Source organism: Drosophila ficusphila, unplaced genomic scaffold (assembly GCF_018152265.1).
Source record: "Drosophila ficusphila isolate 14025-0441.05 unplaced genomic scaffold, ASM1815226v1 contig_414, whole genome shotgun sequence".
In the NCBI taxonomy this organism is placed as follows: Eukaryota; Metazoa; Arthropoda; class Insecta; order Diptera; family Drosophilidae; genus Drosophila; species Drosophila ficusphila.
This window is the reverse complement of record NW_025064328.1, coordinates 5,899,688-5,925,688: the sequence shown is the minus strand read 5'-3', so window position 1 is coordinate 5,925,688 and position 26,001 is coordinate 5,899,688. Positions and strand designations below refer to the sequence as shown.

Here is a 26,001-nt window from a genome sequence, read left to right as displayed (position 1 = left end):
CGAAACGGAAGCTCGGAAGTCTCAGCCATCAATGGGCAACAACAAACCAGCCACGGAGCCTGGTTGGCTGGGAGAAAACTAGTTTCCCACACGAGAAATAAATATGTAACGAGACAAACTAGACCTGCTCATGTATGCACACGCCAGAGCGCATAATAATGTTAATGTAACAACGATGCTGATATCGATGCTGGAGTTGAACAAACTGGAACCGCCAGAGACGAACCGTTTGTCACTCATAATGAGTCCGAGCGGATTGCCAACCGCCTGGCCGTCGAAATTGTCCAATTTGAGGCAGTGGCCAGGGAAAAGTCGGGCGCTCCGTGAGCCACGAAGCGCAAGTGCATTGACCCGTACAATTATTTCCGCAGCAATGGGGACGAATGTGTGAACCCGTTTCGATTGTTTCGACTCATTGCCCGTAAAAGTGCAAGTTCAAAGCTGCAGGAAATGCTAAACGACAACATAATGGCAAAAGTGTAACGGCCACAACTTGTTCGTTGACTCGATCATCGAAAATCATCGGGGTGTGTTGTTCAACATCTATGGGATTTATTCAACATTTCATCAATCAGCCCTTTTCGTATCAGGACTGCCGCAGTTCCGGCAATCCTTTAATTATAACATCTAAGGCCTTCAGGTCCTTATTGACGGTCTCGCTCAGCACCTCCATGGCGCGCTGCTGCATGGTCAGGAACGTCTTCATCTCATCCTCGGCCTCTTTATCGATGGCATACTCGGCTCCTCCGTTAGCTGCGAACTGGTTGCGCTGCATGCGCATCTGGGAGAGAAGTTCACTGAGCCGGCCCTTGAACTGGGTGGGAGCGGACACGACGGCCTGCATGTTTTGCAGCTTGGTGCGCATAGCCTCCTCTTCTGGTGTCAGGGAAGTGCCTACCTTGCGGGTGCATTCCTGCTTCACGATGATCTATGGATTAAAAATTTAATTGTTTGAATTAAAGGATAAAATGATCTCAAGAATCAATTCCTACCCTGAGTATGCGATGACCTAGCTCGGCTAATTTCCGCTTGTGCTCTAGAATCTTGGCTGTGGCCGTGGCGTGTCGTTGTCTTAATGTCGTCAGTTCGCCTTCCACTTTCTTCATGTACAGCGCATGCGTGTCCGCTTCCTGTTCCTGACATTTTACGCGCCACTTCAAGTCGTTGAAACCCACCATGGGAACTGGTATAAATTTGCTGGGATCTGGATTGTCCGAGTTGGCCTGGCGCCACATACGCGGATCTACGCCTCTGGGTGGGTTTTCAAGGTATTCCTTCAATTGATCCTCGTCGGGCAACACCAGAGCCAAGGCTTCCACAATTCCGAGATTGTTCAATTGGGTCTTTAGAGATGCCTGATTCAGGTAGTTCGAAAGTTCGGTGGCTAATATCCGCTTGCTTTCGTTCGGCGCATGCTGCAACTTTTCTTCCACATAGATGACAATCTGGCACTTTTTGTTCTCCAGCTCCTTGATAGAGTCAATTTGAACCAGCATGTTGGGTTTGCTGCCAAAAAGGCTGTGAAGGGATTGCACCACTTGCTGCTGGTGCGGCCTACAAAAAAATATATAAATACCATGATTTGGCATAGTGTAAACTTTACTAACTTGACGGCAGAGAGTTCCCTGCAGAAGTTCAGTGCAACTAGCCCCAGTTTGTTATCCTTTCCCGGCATACGACTATAACCAATGGCCTTAAAACGGCACATTAGGTTCTCCGGGGTGATATCCAACGGCGCCGCGCTCTGGGAGTAAAACATTTTTCCGGTGCCCCACGTAGCCTGCAAATAGTTCCATTTTGCTACAGTTTTATCCCGATCATCACCGAAAATGGACACATTAAGAATGGACTGGGCAAACGCCTCGTCTGCCGAAATGGGAGCCGGCTGCTGTTGCGGCTGTCCAAGCATAAAGTTTGTGCCACCGAATCCACCAAAACCGGGAGTGACTGTTGCATTCGCTGGCTTTCCAAAGGCTGAAACATGAACCAGGTTAGGAATGCCACATACAAAAATATTAGTTAATTAAGCTTACTTGATCCGAACGCTCCGCCCCCAAAGCCAGTGGTCTGGTTGGTTCCGAAGCCTCCAAAAGCAGGCGCCGACGTAGTAGTTGCCCCAAAGCCTGCAAATCCACTTGCAGGGGCTGTGCTTGCCGCAGCCGGTTGGCCGAACCCACTGAAAGCCGGTGGCGCTGCACTGGTCGCTGGAGCACCGAACAGACTCGCTTGACTCGTTGCCGGCGCTGCTCCAAATCCACCAAAGCCACCTCCACCAAGTCCCGTTCCCGCTGCTGTAGTTGTCGCAGCTCCAAAGGCTGGAGCACTGCCAAAGGCGGAACCGCCAAAAGCAGGGGTCGATGTGGCAGCTCCAAAAGCCGGAGCAGCTGCCGGGGCGCCAAAAGCCGGAGTAGCAGCGGGAGCTCCAAAGGCAGAACCTGATCCAAAGGCAGATGCAGCGGGTTGGGAACCAAAACCCGGTGTCGAGGTAGCCTGGGTTCCGAAAGCGGGTGCTGGCTGGCCAGTAGCTGGTGTGGCTCCAAACGGTGAGCTAAACAGGCCGCCAGTGGCTGAGCAACGAGATAAGAAGTCGGAAAATGGGTCAGAGTTTTGAAAACTGAGCTTCCGCTTTGGAATCTTATCTGATATTTCGGGGACCAAATTCTAGGCTGACTTTAGTTGATTTCGTGCACTGGAAGCCTACTGATCGTTGAAATGGCTGTGCTCTTTATTCTGGTGATCCTTTTGCTGGGCTTTGCGGGCTATGTCGCTTATGTGGTCCACAAGAAAGGGTAAGTGTCACTTGTTCGCTATGATCATATAAAACTTTTGCCTTCCAATTTTCCGGTTGCAGAATTGATCCAAAAGACATTCGCATCAATAGCCTCCAGGACGCCAAGAAGCTGCTGCAGCCACCGCTAAGTGGGCGTGGACCCCACAGGTATCTGGAGAAGAGGGCATGAGGTTTTGTTTACGGAAACTCACTTTTGGTCGGCGTGCTTGTTGCACCAAGTGACGTGTTGGCCCCAAAAAGGACATGGTGCGGAATTCTCAAGGACGGTGCACTGTCAAAGAATGTGGGTTGCCTTCCCTCCACGCTGCTTCCCTAAATCTCTGTTTAAGTTTAATTAAAATAGTCCTAATTTTAATAAACTAAAAATTTTGGCGCTTTTTGTAGGAAATGTGAAAGTGTGACCGCTCATCACATTCTAAAATATACCAGAAATAAGATGGGATTCAAGATATACGCTTGCTTGTATTACCAAATAAATTTAAAAGGTTGGCGGGAATCGAAAGGGTATTAGCCTTTCAGATCTAGGCGCTTTCCAAATTTCCAAAAAACGAACTTGCTGAAAATGAACCAAAATTCACTACTTCTAAGACTTCTAAGACTTTTTTCAATTAACATCCGATTCTTCTTCTTCTGAAGTGGCATACCTCTCCGAATTTGTAGTTGAGTTCATCATTAAATATATTTATAGGCTGAAACCCGCTTCGCTCTTAAGCAATTTTTACCTATTGGGCTTGTTCTTTTCTTTATTGATACACTTATAGCATAGCATAGTATAGATTTTGGTTATCAATAGACATACACCATATACATTTTTCTTTGAAATTATTCCAATTTAATTGCAATAACATTCAAAAATCATCGCAACCTCTGCTCACCAGATCCAAAGAGATACATTTATATATATATCAATTACAAATTCGTGTCGTACAATAGTAAATTATTAAAAATTCACAAAAATTAACAGGACAAATAATTATACGATCTGAGGGTTTTGGCCCGATTTCGATCTCGCGTTCCCCAACTTTTTATACAAGTCATTATCGCTTTGATCGCTCTGCATAACTTTGTCCTAGTTCAATTGCAACTCGAGATATGATTTTACTCCGAGCTGTGCGTTAAAATCTAAGGTGCATACATTTCTGATTTACTGCTTTGGAAGTTAGTGGTCTTAATAGATCTGCTGGTTCGAATTCGAGTATATCCCTCTCGGCTCTGGCTAATTTAGACGCTTTAAATCGTTATAATTAATATATGTATGTGTACGCATATATGCTCGCTCTACAACTAGATTTGTGTTAACAAAAACAAAAAATTATAACAATTTTGTAAATGGAAATACATTGATAGTTTGCTTGTGTATGAAAGGGATGGTTTTTTTCGAGGGAAAGGACCAAGGAAGTGAGGAAACTGATCAGGGAACATGGTCAACAACGGGAAGAGTTGGCAAACGAGCGAACGGAAAGCGCAGCAGCCAGCGATTCTTACACACTCGATATATGTAGCCATATATATCTCGATTGGTTATGCACTGGCTATATATATGTAACATTTAGATTAGTATGCGCGTGTTTTATAAAGTAGACAAATATATGCTTTAGTGGCCTCCAGAGTGCTCGCTGCCTTTGCTTGTGCTTCCTCAGAAGACGAAGCGGTTGATGTTCATGCCTAGTCCATTACCACCGCATCCTCCGGACGGCGGCGGCGCCTGGTCGTCCTCGTCGCCATCGCCATCAAAGCTGTGCCGGCTGACGAATCCATTTCGCCCGTGCCCTCCACTATCACGTTTATAGCGCTGCATCCTCAACTCCTCGTTGTAAACGTGGTTGTCCTTCCTCACGTAGTCGCGCAGCTGACGCGGCAATTCATCCAGCGTTAGCGGTGGCGAGAATGGCACCGATACCATCTGATGGCTCGATCCCAATCCCAAGCCCGAGCTGCAGCTGGCCGACGTTCCATTTGACTCGTTGGAGCGGCCACACATCTTATAGAACAGGATGTAAGGCGTGTTGGGCGAGGTTAGGTTGTGCATCTCCTCCGGCTGCGAGTGAGTAACCAAGTTGTCATTAAACTTGTACCAGTTCTTTTCTTGATCCGCCGCAAAAGTGAAGTAGTGGCCGGAATCCATGCTAAATCCGGCATGCACAACACCTGCATACAGATCGTAGTGCACCGTGGACATCTCCTGCAGAGTGTCCGTGGAGGACGTTTTTACTGTGACCTGGGATCGAAATGGTTAGACGTTTCGACGAAAAAAAAAAATAAAAGCCGGATACTCACGCTCTCATCGTGGAACACCTTATGCATCAGTTTAGTGCGGGAGTGATACTTCTGATCGTACTTGAACTGCTTAAGCGTGAGAATGAGGTTTCTGGGTGCTTGGGTGACTCCGATATGCCGCTCCGCATCGCAGAGCTTCTTGCAACGCGGACAAAAGTACTGATTGTCCCCGTCCAGCTTTTCTGGCGAGCAAAAGTACTCGATTAAGTCCTGCACCGAGTAGTTGGTGGCTCCGCAATCGTCCTTGTCGTCGGGAAAAGACAGTTGAAGCTCCCGGAAGCTGTCCTCGTTTCGACTTTCCCAGCCGCAGCTCAGACATCGGTAGGTGGTGGACAACTTTCCGGCGAACGTTTTGTCGATGGTGGATTGTGGCTTTGGTTGAGCCGCCGACTGACCCTGCTGCAGTGAGCCGTTTGTGCCTTTGGTGGGTGTTGCGGGTGGAGTGGAAGTGGGCTTGTAGCCACTGCTACTTCCGCTGTTGAGCTCGCGATCCTTGCTGTTGTATGGAATAACGCCGCTGGTCACTATCTCCTCGCTCAGCAGGCCAGGCATATCGTCAATGTCCGAACTGCTCTTCGTAGGAGCGCCACTGCGTCCAGCGGATGAAGCGCTGTTGATCTCGTGCTCGTGCAGCAGTTCGAGCAGATATCCTAGGAACTCGGAGCTGTCCTGTTGAAGACCGGGCGTAAAACCAGGCGGGCGGGTGGCATTTAGCACTCGCGAGGGTGTTAGTTCGTAGCGCAGCGAGTGGTGCATCAATGCAATCTGCTGTTGCACCTTCATTAGTAGCAGGGAGTCACATTCGATGAGCAAAATCTGCCTGCTAAAACTAAAGAAGAAATAAGTGAAATTAAAACGGTTTCAACACAAAAATAAGCACTGTTTATAAACAGATAGATCAACTTCTTTATAGGGAAATTGACACTTGAAACCAATCAACAAATAAACCGTTTATAAACAGAAAAATAACTGACAATATAAATATTTATGTTGAACAAAGGTTTAAGCTTTCAAATCAGCTAACAAGCGGATCCGACTACTATTTACGAATTTTAAGTTTGTTTAAAAATTGCGATATCTTACTCGCTAGTCATGGCCAGAGCCTGAAGTACACTGTTCATATAGCAGGTGTTTCCCAGGTTCACCAGTCCGACCCTCGCATTTCGCCGACCCCACGGTTGGGCATTCTCGTGCATTGCTCGCGCCAAGGCCACACAGTTCGGCGAGGGCTCGTACGTTTGCAAAGCCTTCTTAGCAGCGACATAGAGCTCATCTTGATCGCAAAATCGCAGCATTAAGACGCTGGTCAGGTCCACCAGCTGCTGCAGACAATTTCGTGTTTCCAGGCCAGACTCGTTCATAGTAGTTGACTGGCTCTTCACATACTGCAGCACAAGGGGAATCCTTGGCAAGATCTGTTGTACAAGAAAAAAAGTCAGTTGCCGAATTTACCGTGATGTTTAAACATAATCTACCTTATGAAAAACCTCGGGCGTCTGATTAATGGTCGACAGCATGTGAAACACCACCGGAGCAGCCTTTTGACGCAACGCCGGAGCGATCATTACGTGGAACAGTTTCTCGATGTTGTCCAGGGCGATTTCGTCTAGCAGCTGCCGCTTTCCCTGATCACGCAGTCCGGTGAGTAACGCCAGCACCCAGAGATTAAGGTTACTACAGAAGGTGCAGTAGGTGATCCAGTCGCACAGCAGGTTTACCGTCTTTCGGATGCTCGAGTCCTGAACGTTTTGCTCCAGTAGCGAGTGCACCGCCTCGAGTATCTGGTTTGAGTCAAACAACTGAAACACAATAGCCACGGCACACGAAGGCGGCGGTTCATGTGAAGACTTGGTTATCAGCTTGTATACGACGCGTAGGTAAAACATCTGGTGGAACCTCTCGTTGCGCGTGGCCAGAAAGGCGCCAACCTGACAAACGTCCGCCTTGAGTCGCGGACACAAGGCCATTGGCAGTGAAATCTGCAGGCGGGCTAGATCCACAATGGCCCTCTCGCAGATGGCCATCACATTGTGGCCCTGCTCCTGCAGATCTATACTCTGCAGGTATGCCAATAGTGTTTTAATGTCTCGCTTGCCAGGTCGATTGGAGTTTAGACTCTCGCCAGCAACCGATCCCGCATCCATGCTTTCAGAGACTCCGTTCTCGTCGGGGATATTCAGCCCGTTGGCAGACATGGGTTTGGCGTTTTGGGGCATGCCACTACCGGCTCCTCCGGCGTTGTCCGAGGCGTCGCCCGTCTCGCTGTTGTTCTGCTTGACGGCCATCCTGAGCAGCTGGCGTCGAACGCGGGCGGCGCAAAGGCTGGACCAAAAGGCCGACTGGAACTTCCAGCTGTCGGGGGACGGAGGCTTCGGCTTGCCTAGCGCCCGAACACTGCGGCTTTTTCTATGCCTGCGACTCTGAGCGAGGAGTCTGAGCCGCGTGTCCTTGAGCCGCGCTCCGTTACGTGTCGTCGTAACGATGTCCCTGTGACCTTTCGACGGGTCACGAGTTCGCCTCGATCCCTGCCCGATCCCGGCCAGAAACGGCTGCTGCACCACCAGCACTTCGACTGCACCGAGTCCTAAACGAAAGGGGTGCACTGGAAGGTCGGTGGCCCGTGCCACATCTAAGGACTCTTTTCCTGGATTTTCCTGCCTGGCCCCGGCCACAAATCGTTGACCACACGCTGCACGCACAAATGGGTAGCTCGGTTAATGTCGAGTTAGCCCCAATTACTACAATTTTGACTGGTTTAAAACGAAGTCTTTGTGATATTTTTCGGATTTGTTAATGTTGTCTACTGAGTCAGTGAAAGCGTTATCGATACGTTCAGACGGTATGACGGGCACGGCGACGCTGCATGAGCAAAAGGGGGTAAGAATAATTGTTTTTTCACTAGTATTTTCGAAAATTAAAAAGTCATGGCACCTTCAAACTTTTTATTTTCAAGCCATTAAATTTGGTAATCATTTGTTTGTGGGTGACTTTCAGTTTTAAAGGTTTCCAGAAAAGATTAAAAATAATAACAGGCAGTATTCCAACTAATTACTTTATTTTGTTGCACGACCGCTTGTGCATGCAAAGGTCTCCCTGAAGGCGTTGCGTAGTGACTGTCAACCCTTCGTTGCGAATGGCTTCTGATATTTGTTTTGACTAGGCTTTTGAAGTTGTGCTATATGTATATATTTGTTATAAATAAATAAGACCTATATTTTTTATTACCCACGATGCATGCTGGTCAAATTGAGGTCAACGAGGTCAATGGCTACTGGACCTTTCTGCTGAGCGTGAGTGGCTTGCCTTTTTTGTTAACACGAAACCTTAAGACCCGCTGTGTATATTTTAGATCGATTGGAAGGATCCTTGGCTTATTGGGCTCATTTTGGTGCATATCCTGACCACCACAACTGCGTTGCTCAGTCGGAACAACTCTAACTTCCAGGTTTTCCTATTCTTAGTACTGCGTACGTGTACTTAGCAAATTCCCAATATCTCCCTTAAAGCTGACTTTTGCGAATGCTTTATCTTTTTTTAGTACTGGCGGTCTATTTCACTGAGAGCATCAATGAGTATGCCGCGCAGAACTGGAGCTCATTCTCCAAGCAACAATACTTTGACAGCAACGGCCTGTTTATCTCGACAGTTTTCTCAATTCCCATTTTGCTGAACTGCATGCTGCTGATTGTAAGTAAAAGTGATAATATGACAGACTAAATACTGAAACTATCGTGTTTTGCAGGGCACTTGGCTCTACAACTCCACGCAGCTAATGGTGACTTTGAAGACAGCACAGTTAAAGGAGAGGGTTCGCAAAGAACGCCAGAACAAAGCGGATTCTGAATCTACAGCCAAACATGGAAAGATAGAGTAGAAACTTTGTTTAGAATTTATCAGTTTAAAACTCAAGCAGAGCTGTGAAAATACCGTTATCAAACGCATTTCATTGTTGGCCTCAAATCTATAGTTTGCTGCCATTTAGAAATAGTTTTCTGCAAAGCTTGCGGCTTGCTCTCTTAACGCAGATTGATTATTATCAATAAACCTGCTGAAAAAAGTAAAGTGTTTACTAACATCTTCAATCAAGCAAAAGTCCTAACTTATATTTGAATCTCGCCTTTTCGCCACTCTTGTTCAGTGGGCGCTCTGCCGTTTTAGACAACTCAGCCGCGACACCCACCAATGTATACGCCAGCGATGCGAATCTGGGGGGATGTATTAGCAGGGGCAATCGAGCCGATGTTCAAACCAACGGTTTGGCCAGTGATGCCAATTCAAGGAAAGCTGGATTTTTAAATTTGTGGCATTTATGGTTAATAACATTTGGGGAGACAACCGAATCCCCAATCGGTAACACTGAATTGTGGGTGTCGAAGTGTCGCGGCGCGATGTTGGAAGCGAATTTTGGGTAAACAAAATCGTTGATAAGGTATTCGTTCGAAACTAAACGGGAGTCGCGCGACGTTTTTTCCGTTGGCAAGAGCTGAAAAATTGTCCAGAAACCGAGTGCGGGTTAAAGCCAGGCTCTAGCTCTTGCGCCTGTGTGTGTGCGCGTGTGTATGTGTGGGCCAGAAGCGTAGCCCCTGGAAAAAAGAAGTTTTTCTGTTACCATATTTTTTAACGAACGGCCAAAGGGCGCAGCATCTCTGCTCTCAATCTTTCGCTCTCTCTTTTTTCCGCCGTTAATTTAAGTTTTGCAACTCCAGTTATTGTGTGTAAACAGCAGGTGAACATAAAAAAAAAACACGGAAAGTGCAAAAGAGTGGGAAGAAAGAGGAAAGAAGAAGAGCAACTCCGCGCAGACCGACAAAAAGTGACGCATAAATAAAGGTTGCTAATTACAAAAGGTAAACAACCATAACTCGCCAAATTTAATCCAAATTCCCAAGCGGCCATAACAATAGTAATAAAATGCTAGGCAGATTTGTCATTTCCGATTTTCCCCATTCAAATTGCGTAGTAGATTTTCACGATACCGAAACTCAGATGAGTGACGCGTTGGCGACGCAGCACAAAATGTTCATTCATAAAAAGCGTCTGGCCCCCTTCTGCCCCCCAAAAAAACGGGCCCCTTATAACCAACCCCTGATGTGGTTTTTGCTGGAATTCGGTTTACAAACATTTTTGTCTGTGGGTCTAGTGGTTTTGCAATCTGTGAAATCATAGTTTAAATATTGACGATCCATTGCAATTTCTGATGGGTTATGCCACGCCCCTAATTTCTTATCAAATGTTTCTTAAAAGGTTATAGGTTGTCTTTGATATCCAAAAAACTATAATTACCTATTAATTACTAATTAATTAATTTGCTATATTGTCTATGATTGATTTGTCAAAGTTTACGATTTTTGTATTATGAAATAATTTTATACACAAATAGTTTATTTTCGTAAAAAATAAATTAAAAATCCGCAATAACGATTTGAACATTTCTGTTTTCAAAAATGTTGACCAAAGTTCTGTAACAATTCGCTTCTTGTTAATAACCAAGTTTATATGAACATAAAAATGTGACAAAATTGAATTATAAATTGCGTACCGCCATCCTTAATTAAAAGACCCTTAAACTCATTGAGATAAGATCAGAAACCGCCATATGGCGTTCCGTGAAATGATTAGTTGAGCTAATCATCGGACTGCCGGGCTAATGAAAAGTCACGCATAACTTGATCCAAGGGTCAGACCATTTTATCGCTTATCGTTTTTAGCGCCTTTTATCCACCTTAGGCAATCAGAGATATCGACTGGGAAAACGATAATACGGAATTTATGGTCCGCATGTCGCCAAAATGCCAAAGTCAAGCAAAATAAATACATACAAATAATAAAAAAACAATCAAAATAACTCGGTGACATCATTTTGACTAATCGCCAATTTTAGCATTTGAAAAACGGCGGCTGCTCACCCGGCCCACTGACACATGTAGGTGCGAAAGAGAGGGGCCTAGGGAGGGGGCTTCGAGTGGGAGGGAGAGGGCGAGTGAACGGGGCAGGTGCGCCAAGCCGAAGTTCAAAACGAAGCTCAAAGCCCGAAGCCACTCGGCATTCCAAACACCTACAAGTCACAAATAGATCGGAGCGGTCTTCTGATATCAGCCAATTTCACTTTCGAGGCGGAGAACAGATAAAGATAATTTTACTATGTACTTCTCGTATCGCATTAATCGCATTAAACATTTAACACGATCCAAAAAAGGGAAAGAGACGCAATAAAGCGCATTGCTTTTATCGCAAAGTAATAAATCAAAGCCATATTTCTCGCAGCGAATCTAAGAGAGTGCTGCTAAAAACTTAGCCAGCTTTTAGCTGATTTAATTGGGCTTTTTTTTACGACTCATTGCCCTGTTAACGATCTTTTATTTTAACGATTACATAAATCAAAAAGTGACTGATGGCTATTCATTTGAAGGGGAAACCACTCAGAAGAGTAGAAAATAAAACCTAGGGTGCACTTCAAACATTAAATGGTTATTGTTTAATCTAATCGTATCACTCGATTTGGTATAATATATTGGGTATGTTATTTTCTCTCTCTTAGTCATCCTTCTGTTATTTTCATCTATACTAAAGAGTCCAAATGTTGTTTATAAACTGAAAACTATCTCTGACTTGTACAAAGCAATCCGATACCCAATTCTTAAAGCATTAATTGCTTATTTGTCGATAATTTCCCCGCTTCTTCGATCAGATTCAATTAACCCGAACATATTGCGGCTCATTAGGAGGAGCATTCCAATCTCGAGACCAAGCAGCTTGATCTAGTTCAGAGATATACGGGGCACTCACGCATCCACACCCCACTAGTTATTTCGGTTAATTTTGATGTGTGCTAAGAACCGCCAGTGGAGAGTATTAGGCAGCACTGCTCCAGATCCCCAGATATTTCCGAGACTGCCAGTGTGTGCGGTGTGCGACATCGGGTGGGTGGAAATGTGGAAATGTTGTGAAAAGCTAAATGAGGCGTGACATGAAAAAACGCAGGGAAACAAGAGCGGAGCAGGGCGACAAACGGCACCCCAGTGCAGCGTGGAAAGCAAACAAAGTTGAGTGCGGCCACCCACAACATGACAGCAGCCACAACAATGGCAATAGAGACGCTGAAAAGGAGAACAACAACAAGAACAAGAACTTGGGGGCCCCTAAATTCTGGCCACGGAGTAATTTCGGCCTAGAAAAAATTGCCCAGTTCTGGTCTGGCTGAAAAGACAAAGGAGCCGGCAAGGAAAAAAAATGCAAAAACCAAGAGAGCGAAAAGAAAACGAATATTGTTGGGGGAGCAGTGCACAATTAACCCTTTCTTTGAAGTCGCCTCCTCCGCGGGCTCCACTGTCCACTGTGCCTTAATTAGTTTATGGAACAAGCATGCCGGGCTAACTGCAATAAAATTAATCGTTTATGCTGTAATCGCATTTAGCGGCGCCGACCTCTTTTCCCAGTTCCTCCTCCTCCTCCATCCTCCCCGATGTGGCTCCCATTCCCGCGTTTGATGCACGGGATGTGTAGCGAGAGCGACAGCTAGATTCCATAGCCAAGGTTCAGTCATGTATGGGCATTCCATTACAGGGCGATTGCTGGCGAGTGGAGCGTAAACCAGATGGTTATTTTTAGAACAGCTCCCGCACGAAACCGCTGAATAAACCCCCGTAAGCCGAAGGGCTAAACATAATTTACAATCAATTTTGTACAAGAAACCAATTAACCGCACACAGTAAGGTCCAGATGCCACGGGAACGGGGATTGTGCCGTCAGCAGCAGCAGCAGCAGCAGCAGGATTTGCGACAGGATTGGCCACAGCAGCCAAGTCTACTGGAGCACATCACGCAGCAGTCTGCTGAGCAGGGAGATCGACCGAACGGAGGACAGCAGGGCCCACAGGACGATCCGCAGCAAGAACCACAGGGTGGCCCGCAGAAAGCGTTGCAAAAGGGATTGCAGTCTGGTCCACAACCAGAACAACCTCCTCCACCTCCTCCTCCTCGACACAGGCAATCCGGAAAGGTGGTGCCGAACGGTCCGTTTCCGCCACACCAACCACATCTCGTGAAGCCGGAGTACTTCCCATAGGGACAATCCCCACAGGCACGCTCGGGATATGGTCCGATGTAGAACGGATTGAACTGCTCTTGGTGGCACATGTTCCCTGGCTAATATCATAGGTCCATCAGTGGACATTCACTCAAGATCAAGGACTCACATTCTGGACTTTATTGTGTGCGGACAACTGGCTTCTTTAGTTGCTAAAATTTCGATAATCGCCTTGAAAAATTGCTTCGTAATTTCCCATACAACGCCAAAAGCCAACTATATCATATCGTTCATAAGCATGGCATTATATGGAGCAAGCTGATCGACAGCAGTGGGGGTTAATATATTGCGATCGCTTCAGCTGGCGCGTTTTGTTTGTAAACAATTCGCGTGGCTAATAAATATTTGGGCATCCAACTTCCGCTTTGAAGAAAATGGGAAAATAAATTGAATATTGTTTACGCTGGCGATATTTAATATATTTGAAAAGCATTTGTTGGAATTAGGAGGGCTCTTGTGGTTTTGATTATTGTTTAATTTGTGCTTTGGTGGGTTATTTCATTTCCTGTAAATGCTTTTAATGGTTAAATAATAGAAGTAATTATAATGGAATTTTAAACAAAACCAAAGGGGCTATCTTCAAGTTGTTTTCAGCTACTTTTACATTGCAGAAATCTCTTCTTGACTTTCCCCAAAGCACTTCTTACACGCTTATATCATCATTGTGGCCTTTTGCTAAGCTGCACTGATTGGTCATCCCCGTTGTGGACAATGCCATTATGTGTGACAGTTGCATTTCAAATCTCATTATAGATTTATGCAAAATGTAAGTGGAAACCCCAAAGAAAGGCACCAGACTTGCAGACTGCCCCGACGATTTGCCTGCGATGAGGGGCCTTTGAAAAGAGGGAAAGGGGGAATTCTCTTGACCACTTTTTAGCCCTGGCCTGCATTGATTTGTGGGGCTTTCTTTTGGCCGTTTCCCTTTTTGCCGCAACCTCTTTGACTGGGATTCGATTTCCAATTCCACTCCCATTTCGATTGCCGTTGCAGTTGATTGACTTGACTTTAGTCGTTGTTGACATGACAAGAGTTTCCCCGGGCAAAATAAAAAACGAAACGAAATAAAATAGCAATTGCACCATTTTCCAGCACCCAGACGAGCTTCGCCTGGGTTAGCTGAATATATCTTATCGGCTGCGGTCTGTTTGCTTTGCAGATCGTTATCAACGCCTGCGAGATAGTGGAGCGCAGTCCAAATGGATCGTGAAATGAGAAAAACTGCCCACACTGAATGTGTATTTTGGTGGCTGTGTGGCTGCCCTTTTGTTTTGTAACAGATGCCGAGTGCGTGGGCCGAAGCCAAACTACAAACTTCCCATATTCGGTTACAACATCAGCCGAAAAAAGAAAACAAGAAAAGAAAATCCACTTTTTAGTGCCCTTGTGCGAAACACTTTGGCACACTTGGAGCGACGTTCTGTCTGCTGATTTTCGACTCGTTCGGCCAATTAGCTGACCATTTAGAATTGTTGCAACTTGCTTTCCGAATTCTCAGAATGTTTTTGGTTTTGTTTTTGGCATAGCTTTTGTTTTTCACTGGGTTTTCCGCCGCAAAGCGCACGTTCATTTGCCGAAAATAGGGCGTGACTCGGTTGATAAAGTGGAAAATATTTACTGCGAATCGTTCGCTCATCTGTGCTAATTATACGGGGGATTGTCATCGGTGGATCATGTCTCGTGTCGAAACGGTTGTCACACCCCGGCTTCTATATCTGTCTATAACCTGGTGGTGTACCTGAGGTATCTGATGGAAGAGCTCCCCTCGCCCAGTGCAATCCATTACGAACTGCTCAGCTGGGAATTTGCATACGAGTATTTCGAGTGGAATTTGCACCCATGTGTGGGCTAAATGCATTCGTTAATCGCTGAACGGTGGGTGCCGATTGCAGGTGCAGGTAATTTAACAAATGCGTAACAGCTTCGAGGGCCTTCAACTGGAGCAATGCATCATGTAGTTCATAACATTGTATGATAATTTACGATAATTTACCCTTCGATCTTATGCAGCTTCTACGCTTGACTAACTTTGATTGTATGTAGTTTTAAAATAATTCGTAGGTATCAGACACCTTTCTAAACCAATTAATTATAATTCCGCACAATGTTGATGATTAAAGCACTGAGGCGTTTTAATTTTGATTTTGAAATGAGAAGAATTCCATTAGCTTTGCCTCAATAACTCTTGTATAAAAGTAGTTTACATGTATTATTTATTTTAAGGTTAATGACTGTAACAATTCCTCTTAAATGTCTTTGGATTACTCGAAGTAGATGTATTTTGTATCCCATTATTTATCCCACCTACTTCTGCCATTCAGCTGACAGTTTAAGTTGAATGCAATCAAAGTCAGACAAAGCAAGCCTTCTTTTATCTCGGCGATTCAAGAGGGCTTTATCTGCACCCTGACCTTGGGCAGGCGGCTGTGGGGTGTTGGCTAAGGGGAAGATGCGATCCAAGCCGGGGACCATCATCTGCATTGCTGTCAGCACTTTCTCAGCCACCTGCTTGGCGAACAAAGAGCGGACAGGCAAATCCCCTGGGATCTGGGGATTACGGCCACAGTATCCCCTCAAGAGTGCGTCAGCTGCCACTACAACTTCAAACAAAGCGACTGGCTCCGCTTCTAAGCCCTTCGGTAAACACTTTATCCACATCCACCTGCCTCCCTGGCGATCCAATCCCTTTGGGAAATGCTTGAGCGGCGACAACTAATGGTGCTTTGTGGTGCCAGCGGAATGTGCATTTCGCTCTTGCCTTCGCTTTGCCTTCTGAGTTGCAGTAAGTGGCACAGGACCTGCTTCGTCCTGTCGTTCCACATCCTTGCCACTGCATGCCTTTCTATTCCACCTCCATCTCCACTTCCACCTCCACTTCCACTCCCTTCCTGCATGCTCCCATTTCGAGCTGTACACATAATTACTCCGCTTGCGCATTCTGACGAGGCTGATGACAGTTGTTGCCTCGTCTAACTGGGACACCACTTCCTTCCATCGGGAGACGGGCTCCCTTTCTGCTTGGTTTGGCTTGTGCCCAGCTTTTGTTGTGCTCATGGACTAATTTCGTTTGGCTCTGATGGCTGCAGCACGGCGAGAAAACACTACGAAAATTGGTTGTCGTTAACCATTATCTGCGGCATATCAGCATGACATTTCAAGTATCGTTGTGTTTCCACAACTTTTCTTTTATGATCTAGATAAGCAAAATAAACAATACAATTTTGGGAAGTTTAGCTTTCATTGACTAACTATTTCGCTTTCAAAAGTACCCAACGAACAAGTTGTTATTTATAACTATTTTATTCAGACCTATTTAAATGGAAATTAAAGCTTATTATTAATAGATTTTTGTTGAGTGACTTCTTCCTGTGCACAAATGAACCCATCCAAGTTATGGGAATTCCTTTGGAGGCCCATCAATTATGCCAAATGGAGCATATGCACATCCACTGTTGGCTCAATTTTTCAATTAACTTTCGTAGCTCCAGTCAGCCTTACCTTTGGCCATTTCCCGAGCCTCGGCCATGGACAAAAGGTTATTGCCTCGGCCAGCGATTCGAGCTGATCAATTCGGGCAGACATGCAATCTCCTGTCCTGCTGTTGCTGCAAAAACGGAAAAGTCGGAATTAACACGGAATAAATCCTGGTCACCCCCTCGCTCTGAAATTGCAAATTATGGGCCGAGTTATCATCGTTGGTGCCGGTTGTTTGGCTTTGATTTCCCTGGCACGCAAATGGCATAAAACAGCAGCACCCCGAACAGGACCCACAGGACTCGCAGGAAGGCAGGATTGCCAGGACACGGACGACTTTCAGTTGAAAGTTGTTTAATTTCTGTTTTGCGGGGAAAAGCGCATAGAAAAGGCAAAAGTGCGGAGGGATGGGGAAAAACTTTGATGCAGGTCCTGGACACGCTATCGTCCTCGTCCTTGTTGCCATTCATATTTCATCCATGCGGTTTCTCCGCTTCGCCCGTCGTCTATTTACCCCCGTTTCTTTTTTCTTCTTGGAGCTCAGTTAGTAAATTGAGCATCAACGTGAGCTCCGGCTGAATTACCTGTCCCTGGAGCTCCTTTTGGGTTCACCTGGGGTCACCCGTGCCGGTGATGGATGGTCGGGTTGCCGGCTATTTAGACTGCTGATTTAAAGTTCCTGCCGCAAAAAGAAAACACCATCCACTCCTGCTGATATGCTAATTAATTGGATTTATTCTTTTCTGGTTTAATGGCTGTGAGCGGAGTATTTCGAGCACTTTAACACGTTTTAAAACGCATTTCACTCGAATGTGTGAATCCAAAGTGGAGATAAGGGTTCAAGAGGAAACGAAATTTTAAATCAAACTAATTGAAAGTTGAATCACATTTACAGGCACTTGTCCGCACTTAAACAATATCTCAGGTGAAGTCCTATATGGTAAATGGCTTTTAAATTCCTCTATTAATGAAATGTGCCTGCAGTTATGTGGCTTCAACTTTGATATTTGTGTGAAATCTGATAAACTTGTTCTCTCTTTTCCATTTAATTAACAATATTGAAAGCCTGCATTCAGATCTGCTTAATGAAATTCCACGTACTGTTCTCGATAGATGCTGACCTCATTTTTTAAATACTCGTACATTCGTATTTAGATATAATGTATACTTCGATTCCCCCTGCCTCCGATGCATCCCATCATTCAGTCCGACCCATTTCCCATTTGAGGCCGAACTTAAGCCTCGGTTCAATCGCAAATTGCAGTTTGCCGGTAATGAGGTCCAAACTTCTGGCATACGAGCCGAGTTTAATGGCTTCAACTTAAAGTTCTCGGCAAAGTTCTCATCAAGAGTGTCGCCAGCAGGAGTTCCGATTGGAAAAGTTTGCCCAGCTGCCCGGGCTGGTTATTTAAATGGGAACTTGTGAATGCCAGCAGAGGAATATATAAACAATGGACAACACAAATATGTAAAACAAGTTAGAATTCTGCACGAATTGAGCTGCTGGCTGACCACAACAAAAGCTGTCAGCAATTGCGGCTGCAATTGGGCAAATCCCCGAACAACGAGGAGGTGTTTGGGTCTTTTGCTATGGAATTTAATATGCTGTCGACACGGGTAAAAAGAGAATTCTTAGTGCAGAGATCTCCGAGTGACACGAATAGGGCTGCACGCCCCTTTAGCCTCCTTAACCCCCTTTAAGTTCACTGAGAAAAATGTAAAATAGAGAATAGTTTAGGATATGGGTCTTTTAGCTTTAAGTTACTTCAACAGAATGTAACGAATGAGTGCATAAAGTTTTCTGATATTTCCTTTACAAGATATAGTATTTTGAATACATTTAGATGTCCAGGCAGATAGTTTAGAAACCATAATTTGTGCTCGCTTATAATTTTTGCTATGTGTGTATAATCGGTGGGTGGCCACTTGGCAAACGCTCATGCGAGGAGCGGCAGGATGTCAACGCTCGGGGCGAGTGGCAGAGGAGCACCCAAACTGCAGCAGCCACTGGCAATGCGGAATTCCCTTCCTCGTCCCTCCATTCGGTCCCCGGTGCCAATCTCGCCTGCGTACTCCTTCTCCTCCTGGTCAAACTGAAATTATTCAGCCAGGTCTTGTTGCATACTTTTCAGCGCAAATGTTTGCAGAGCATTCGCTTCGTGGCCCAAGAATTTGTGAGTGTGCTAGTGCGAGGACGTTGGTTTGGTGGGTGGCTGGGTGAATGGGTGGGTGGTTGGTAAGTGTGTGCGTGTGGGTGCATATTTATATATGTCCTAACTGCTGTTGTTGCTCTATTTCCGTGTGACCAAGTGGTGCAGGATAAACGCGGGAGCCCCGGGGATGATGAGTCATCCTTAATCTCCAAATATACTGTCTTACATGCTTACACTTAAAGGAAAGCTATTCTATAATGGTAGTAGAAGTAGTAATATAATAGAACATGCATCTGAAAAAAAGTTGTCGTTTTCAACTCTTTTAAAATTACCCAAACTTCCCTGCCAAGAAAATAATTTTAAGTCTAATGGGATTTAAAAGCACCTTTGCCGCTTCACTTGATAATTCCAACAATTAATTTTTGCGGCACGTTTTGCGTACGTGTTTCGAAGTCTTAAGATGGCAAAGTTTGTCTCCCAGTGCACCCATTCCCATTCCCACTCCCATCCCCTCATCAACTTCATCATCTCAGCTCCAGTTCCATTCAGAGCTTGCAGTTTGGAAATTGAATTTCAGTTGGGGCCAGAGGGGCCCCACCGCATTTTTGCCGTCTTGTAGTAACACTATCATTTAGTTGACAGAGGGCAGCAGGAAAAAGGAAGCGGCATTTAAATGAGAGCGCTTGTTTAAATTGGCCAGCTCTGGATGGCGAAAGGACATGGCAGGCAGGACAGGATGGGATGGGACATACTCGTACACATGTCGCCATTGTGAGACGGGAATGGAAACCAGATCCACGCAGAAAACTTCTCTGATTATTTTCGTATGATGACTCAGAGATGTCTACTTGCCTTTTTTCCAAGGACATTCTTTTTTTTTCGCTTCCGCTCGTGAAAGATGGAAAATCAATTGCGAAAACTTGGGGAACGAGAAGCGTGATGCGACAGCAACTTCTGAAATTGTCGACACCCTTCTGCGTGGAATTATGCTTGAAGGATATGACGAGGATGCTCCACACCGGAAGAAACCGGGAGCTGCGGGGCATCCTTGTCGATTAATTGGACTGGCAAAGCGGTTTATGCGATGGCAAAAACTTTTAGCGCGTAGGCGGATTATTAAACTCGCATTGTTTCAGTAACTAGCTGCGTCTGTCTCCCTGGATTGCTCACTTCCTCATCCGGCGATTGCCGCCAGCAGGGATGCTCCAACACCAACGCCAGCAGCCACCAGGCACTAGACACACCAGACAATGTTATCACACTTTAAAAAAATCTAAAATCAGATGTGGGTGCTGCAAATCAAACACAGACATTCCATAAAATGATTCATAACCTTGTGATTCATACACTTTTAATAGTTGTCTGTATAGATTATGTTTGCTTGTTGTTTTTACCATTGGCATTAATCCATTAACTTTATGATGCAGAGATCGTTAGTGACAGTTTCCGAAATCAGGTCTTGTATTGCTGATGACAGTTTAATTCCTCAGTGCATCGACAACGAGCTTGTCGAATCCAGACGCCCAACACAATGGAATATGTAAAAAGGGCCTGAGCATGGGAATGAATAGGTTCCCTCTGCGGTGGCCGTTGGATGCTCCATGCCAGGCATGCTCCTGCTCCCAATCTCCCCCCACCCCACCACTGACCCACTTAGAAGCTGCTGCAGAACTATTAGCATTTACGATTATCCCCGACATAATGCATATATGCCTTAATTAAATTGCAGACACATCGCCACACAACAGAGCAGCCGGAATGGAGCTGGAGCCGCGTGTGGCCATCCTGCAGGACCTGCGTCTGCAGACCTTCGACTCCATTCGCTTCGCCTCCTATCGCACCGCCTCCAAGCTGCGCTACATACAGAAGTCCACCAACCTCCACCTGGTGGACATATGGAACGTGATCGAGGCGTTCCGCGAGAACGGCCTCAACACACTGGAGCCGCAGAGCGAGGTGAGCGTGGCCAGGCTGGAGACCCTGGTCTCCTCGCTCTACCACAATCTCAACAAGCGCCTGCCGACCGCCCAGCAGGTGCCCGTGGACTCGAAGGCGGGTCTGCTGCTCAACTGGCTGCTGGCTGCCTACACAAGGTAGGGATACGATATATCTATCTTAGAAATCAATTCCCTTCTAACTGGTAATCTCCTTAACCTATTTTCAGTGATAACTCGGGCAAGATTCGTGTGTTCTCCATCAAAGTGGCTTTGGCCACCATGTGTTCCGGGAAATTGGTGGACAAACTCAGATGTGAGTAGTACAGTAGCTTACGAACTTCTTAAGATATGATTAATTCTTCCTTCTTATCCCTTTGGTAGACATATTCTCGCAGATCTCGGACGGCGCTGGCCAGCTGGTGGCGTGGAAACTGGGCGAGTTCCTGCGCGAGGTGCTGGCCCTGCCGGCGGCCGTGTACGAGTCGCCCACATTCCATTACAAGGAGGGGCTCGAGGAGGAGATCTTCCCGGCCGAGAACAAGGTGACGGTGAACGACTTCATGGCCACGCTGATGTCCGAGCCGGGGCCGTCCTGCCTCGTCTGGCTGCCGCTGGTGCACCGGCTGGCCACCGTGGAGACCATTGTGCACCCGACTGTCTGCTCTGTTTGCCACAAGGAAAACTTCACCGGGTTCCGTTACCGCTGTCAGCGGTGTCACGCCTACCAGTTGTGCCAGGAGTGCTTCTGGCACGGCAAGACATCGCTGAACCACCAGAACGACCACGAGGTCAAGGAGTACTCAAGCTACAAGTCGCCCAGCAAACAGATCGGTCACTCGCTGCGCAAGAGCTTCCGCTGTGTGCCGGAGAAGACGGTGCAGGTGCTACCCCGCTTCCCCGACCAGCCGGAGAAGACGCTCAACCTGTCGCACATCGTGCCGCCCTCGCCGCTGCCCTCGCACAATGGCTTCTCGGACCCCTCCGGCCTCGTACATGGCCACCACGTTCCGGGCGCTCAGGGCCAGCACGGCCTCTTCGATCGCTCCAGCACGCTCGACTCGCGGGCCACCGGCCGCAGTCTGGACAGCGCCGGCGGCACCACCATGTCCCGCGTGGCCGCCGCCTCCGCCAACGACGAGGAGCACCGCCTGATTGCCCGCTACGCCGCCAGGTTGGCCCAGGAAAACCGAGCGGTGGGTGTACCAAACGATCACTAATTCCTCAGCAGCTCTTTTAAATTGTTTTCTGTCCGTAGCCATCCAACTTGCCCGAAGGAGCCAACCCCATTGGCACGGACAACTCGCGAGCCCAGCGCGAGCTGATCGCCCAGCTGGAGTCGAAGAACAAGGAGATCATGCGGGAGATTGCCCGGCTGAGGCGTCAGCAGGAGACGGAGCAGATGGCCCCGGAGAACCCGGCGCTGATCAACGAGCTGCGCGCCTTGAGGCAGCGGAAAGGAGAGCTGGAGGGTCATCTGGGTGCCCTGCAGGACTCGCGACGCCAGCTGATGGAGCAGCTGGAGGGTCTGATGCGCATGCTGAAGAACCAGCAGACCGCCTCGCCGCGTTCCACGCCGAACTCGAGTCCCCGCTCCGGAAAGTCGCCACCGATGCCCGGTGGAGCCGGCATCCTGGGCACCTCGCCCATGAGTGCGTTGCACGCCCAGCAGATGCAGCAGCATCCGATGGCAGGAGGCGGCGGCGGGGGAGGAGGAGGAGGAGGTGGAGGCGGCATCAGGGCCACCCAGCAGCAACTCCTCCAGCAACACCAGCAGCAGCAGCAGGCGCATGGCCACGGTCCGTTCAGCCAGAGCCAACTGGATCAGCTCAACCAGATCAGCAGCGACATGCGGAGCGCCTTCGCCGCCAACGGAAGTGCAAGTGAGTAGGGACTCTGGGGGGATGGCCCAAGGGATACTTTTCGGTTAGGTTCGCATCAAGTCCAAATTTTGATACCCCCTGTGTGGAATTGGTTACGCGCGAGAGAGCTTAGGCCTGGGTTCAGACAGATATTAATCGTTTACTCCGCGGCAACACCGCCACTGGCAAAACACACACCCGAAACCAAACTCGAAACCCAATATCACCTGACCACCTGACCAACAACGTATACCTATCAAAATCACACGCTATCCACATGCCAAAAACACACTCGTTTCTTGATCGCTTCGCCTTCGCAGCGCCACCGCCAATGCGCACCACCACTGCCACTGCCAATGTCAGTGCCATTCCCAGCCTCAATCCGATTTCGCTTTCGAGTCAGATCCAGATCCAGAATCAGAATTCGATCCCGAATACGAATACGAATCCGGGTTCCGACGCGGAGCTCAATGAGGCCGCCGACCATCTCACCTCGGCCATTTCGCACATGGTCAGCGACCTGAACGCAGGTAAATCGTTGGATTCGAACCCACAAACATACCCAACCAACGCTTTCGCTTCCGACTCTGCAATTGCATCCGCATCTGCTGCTCCTGCTTCCTCAAAAAAAAAAGAAAACCAAAATAATGATAAAGAAGTATTATGGATGCTCGTGAATGGTGGTCTGCACTGCACCAGCACGTAGTTCTTGTAGTAGCACCGCTTATAGAGCCACCAACCATCAACCACAATCCCTGCTCCAACCCGGAATGTTCTCACTCTGTGCTTATCCGTGTTTTTCTTTCGGTGTGCGTATTGTCTTGGGTCTCTGCTCCGCTTTTCCAGGACGGGGAAGGGCTCATCAGGGTCACCAGGGGCCCCAGTCGACGAGCTCCCTGCCGCAGGCTCGCTTCATCATGCCACTGGGTAAGTTGTCCCGGTCTGCATCGATCCGATTCGATCCGATAGGATACGATCCTGATCCCCCTGCTGGTTCCCACTTCTCTAAAGCGACCACTTTTCCGTTTTCGTTTTCTTCGTTTCTTCGTTTTTCTCGATTTTTATTAGATTATTTCCCCAATAGACGGCATAAGAAAAAATGCTGCAAATATTGAGCTCTCCTCCCAGTTTGGTTAGTTAGCCCTTTATAATTTTCGCTCATTTCTTCTGTATGTCGAATCGGGGAACCCTGCCCATCCCGCCCAATATGTAAAACCAAAAATAAAACCCGCAAAATTAAGATTTCCGACACATCGAGGGCGGCGAGTCCGAGGACTCGAGTCAGTGCGAGTGCAACGATTGCGAGTGCGGGGAGTATGAGGAGGTCTTCCGCACCGACGAGGACCTCGAGTGCGAGGGGGCCGCAGCTCCCTACGGGGACTCGGGATATCCGAATCCCTACCCCACTGGCCCTCCCGACGAGGACCCCTTCGATTACACCTTCGGGCAGGGCGAGGAGCTCTCGCAGGTGAACCGCATCCTGGGATACCGAAACCACCCGGAACTGTTCATCGACGATGACCAGGCCGGCTTCCCGGCGCTGCACGAGATCGGTGAGACAATCGATGAACTGCAGCTGATCATGCACGCTTATATCATGAAGTATAGTCTCAATATATGAGGTGTTCGTCGTAGGTTACCAAATATATACAAATATATACTCTCCGATCAGGTAAAATATACGAAATCTACTGCCTCTAAGAACATCCTAGCTCGCTCGACTCACGAACCTCCACTCCACTGCAGGTAGATCTCAAGTAGGGTCTCTTCTACATAGTTATTTCTATAGTTCTACTATATACTATAGCTCATCATCATCGCTGCACTCTGAATCGTCTCTCTATCTCAATCTCAATCTCAGTCAGTCCATCCTAGTTAGTTTCTAGATTTGATTCACGTTGGCTGCTTGACTCAAAGGATTCGAATAAAATTGTCTGATACTTACTAGTTCGCTAAGAGTTACTACATATGTTTACCGCAAACTTGATCAATTTCAGATTTCGACGAATCTCAATCGTATAACCAAGAGTGGAACGAAAAGGTAAAGGATTTCGCCACGAAATCCTGCTCACTGTTGATCTAGATGTTGTTCTTTGCCGTTGTCTATCCTTTCGTTTATCTTTCTTCTCTGTACATGCACTCGATAAATAAACAATCTATATATCTATAATTATATCCTGTAGCTAGTGTAGAGATTTCCTCTTTTTGATTGCCTTTGCATGCCAGAGACTTGAGTACGATTGAATATAAAATAACGTTATATTTACTTGATTTTAATGAGATTTTTATCTGTTTTCGCAGGCAAATGCGAATAGCCAATGGCAGGAACAGTTTGCACAATGGAGTCTTAATTCGCAAAAGAACTAAATGGAAACCGCAGGACTGGAAATCTTCGGAGGCAGCTGAACAGATGAAGAAGAACTCTCGCTTAGCTTTTTACCTTACCTTACCTTAACTCATATGTTGAATTAGAGCAATTTATTTATTGATTATTTTATTGAGCCGTAGCCTACACTACCTTAATCATTATAATTTACACTTTGAGGATTGGTATCTACACAGTATAGTATGTCAACATATACCTGCTTGTATATGATTATTTTATTGAAGCAAAGAATATGAATATAGCTGATAAACAAGACTTGCAGTTGCACTGCTCTTCGAAGTCGCAAATCCATTGAATCTCGTTGAAACTTTAATGATCATACTGCTAAAGGGCAATAAGAGGTATGGCGTTTTAATTTTAGGTTTCCAAGATTTCGTAATGGGCTTTTAGATTTTTAAAGCGCCCGCGCCAGCGTTTATTTATTATCATGAAACTTAACAAATTGAAAATCAAATCACGTAATGCGTAATACAAATACGATATAGACATTTACATATTATGTACTTAATAACTAGCAACTTGTTGAGAACCTAAAATCAAATTCTAAATGCTAAACATTATACACATTATACACTTTGAGATACGATAAAGCCAACAACTATTTGAGCCACAACAAAACCCAATGTTAAACACTAAAACGAAAAATAAAACACGATTTATATATTATCCATTCATAATATGCATTCATAAAAAAAGTTATACCATATAATCTTAACTGCATAGAGCACGAGATAGAGAAAATCCAACATTTATAGAACTTATACATAACTACTGAATAATATTACAAAAGAGAAAACTAAATAAAAGGGCATTTTAAACAATCATAATAAACAAGTTTCAATCAAAATTTTAATCAGTTAACCAGCAGATTTTGAAAGTAAGGTGAGTATGTTTGTGTTCGAGTCGCCACTAACATCTGAACATCCCAGTTTCACACCGATAGGCGAAGGCTTATTTAGGTTCTTTTTAGTTCACATCTCTAGGCAAGACGCGCTTTCCTGATGGGTGGTGTACTCGCTAAGACTGGAGTATGTACTTA

General features: G+C 46.4%; 6 protein-coding genes across 10 annotated transcripts; 3 read left to right on the top strand and 3 right to left on the bottom strand.

Annotated features, from left to right (window-relative positions):
* Nucleotides 1-528: 528 nt before the first annotated feature.
* On the bottom strand, nucleotides 529-4,297 carry LOC108086697 (probable nucleoporin Nup54). Its single transcript, XM_017183696.2, has 6 exons — nucleotides 4,277-4,297; nucleotides 2,983-3,103; nucleotides 2,034-2,567; nucleotides 1,608-1,974; nucleotides 993-1,554; nucleotides 529-928 (listed from the first exon to the last, which is right to left on the bottom strand). Exons 1-6 carry the CDS (start codon nucleotides 4,295-4,297, stop codon nucleotides 587-589), a joined length of 1,947 nt encoding a protein of 648 aa, XP_017039185.2. The 3' UTR covers nucleotides 529-586.
* On the top strand, nucleotides 2,574-3,244 carry LOC108086699. Its single transcript, XM_017183698.2, has 2 exons — nucleotides 2,574-2,789; nucleotides 2,852-3,244. Exons 1-2 carry the CDS (start codon nucleotides 2,713-2,715, stop codon nucleotides 2,958-2,960), a joined length of 186 nt encoding a protein of 61 aa, XP_017039187.1. The 5' UTR covers nucleotides 2,574-2,712; the 3' UTR covers nucleotides 2,961-3,244.
* On the bottom strand, nucleotides 3,517-7,934 carry LOC108086696 (ubiquitin carboxyl-terminal hydrolase 35). Its single transcript, XM_017183695.2, has 4 exons — nucleotides 6,544-7,934; nucleotides 6,152-6,483; nucleotides 5,069-5,897; nucleotides 3,517-5,009 (listed from the first exon to the last, which is right to left on the bottom strand). The coding sequence occupies exons 1-4, from the start codon at nucleotides 7,351-7,353 to the stop codon at nucleotides 4,428-4,430; spliced, it is 2,553 nt and encodes an 850-aa protein (XP_017039184.1). The 5' UTR covers nucleotides 7,354-7,934; the 3' UTR covers nucleotides 3,517-4,427.
* A 261-nt stretch (nucleotides 7,935-8,195) lies between these two features.
* On the top strand, nucleotides 8,196-9,130 carry LOC108086698 (transmembrane protein 18). Its single transcript, XM_017183697.1, has 4 exons — nucleotides 8,196-8,358; nucleotides 8,418-8,535; nucleotides 8,607-8,755; nucleotides 8,811-9,130. The coding sequence occupies exons 1-4, from the start codon at nucleotides 8,299-8,301 to the stop codon at nucleotides 8,940-8,942; spliced, it is 459 nt and encodes a 152-aa protein (XP_017039186.1). The 5' UTR covers nucleotides 8,196-8,298; the 3' UTR covers nucleotides 8,943-9,130.
* A 276-nt stretch (nucleotides 9,131-9,406) lies between these two features.
* LOC108086722 (dystrobrevin beta) lies at nucleotides 9,407-25,789 on the top strand. Of its 5 annotated transcripts, XM_017183745.2 has the most exons (10): nucleotides 9,407-9,915; nucleotides 20,510-20,873; nucleotides 20,945-21,030; nucleotides 21,099-21,910; nucleotides 21,973-22,597; nucleotides 22,897-23,106; nucleotides 23,423-23,503; nucleotides 23,818-24,248; nucleotides 24,574-24,617; nucleotides 24,878-24,949. In XM_017183745.2, the coding sequence occupies exons 2-8, from the start codon at nucleotides 20,539-20,541 to the stop codon at nucleotides 24,195-24,197; spliced, it is 2,529 nt and encodes an 842-aa protein (XP_017039234.1). In that variant the 5' UTR covers nucleotides 9,407-9,915; nucleotides 20,510-20,538; the 3' UTR covers nucleotides 24,198-24,248; nucleotides 24,574-24,617; nucleotides 24,878-24,949. The 5 variants fall into 5 exon arrangements, with proteins under 5 accessions (XP_017039234.1, XP_017039229.1, XP_017039232.1 ...); XM_017183742.2 differs by lacking the exons at nucleotides 22,897-23,106; nucleotides 23,423-23,503; nucleotides 23,818-24,248 and having other exon boundaries at nucleotides 9,412-9,476; nucleotides 9,775-9,915; nucleotides 24,878-25,789; XM_017183741.2 differs by lacking the exons at nucleotides 22,897-23,106; nucleotides 23,423-23,503; nucleotides 23,818-24,248 and having other exon boundaries at nucleotides 9,417-9,497; nucleotides 9,775-9,915; nucleotides 24,878-25,789.
* On the bottom strand, nucleotides 12,717-13,511 carry LOC108086723 (small cysteine and glycine repeat-containing protein 2). Its single transcript, XM_017183746.2, has 2 exons — nucleotides 13,263-13,511; nucleotides 12,717-13,212 (listed from the first exon to the last, which is right to left on the bottom strand). The coding sequence occupies exon 2, from the start codon at nucleotides 13,201-13,203 to the stop codon at nucleotides 12,814-12,816; it is 390 nt and encodes a 129-aa protein (XP_017039235.1). The 5' UTR covers nucleotides 13,204-13,212; nucleotides 13,263-13,511; the 3' UTR covers nucleotides 12,717-12,813.
* Nucleotides 25,790-26,001: the final 212 nt, after the last annotated feature.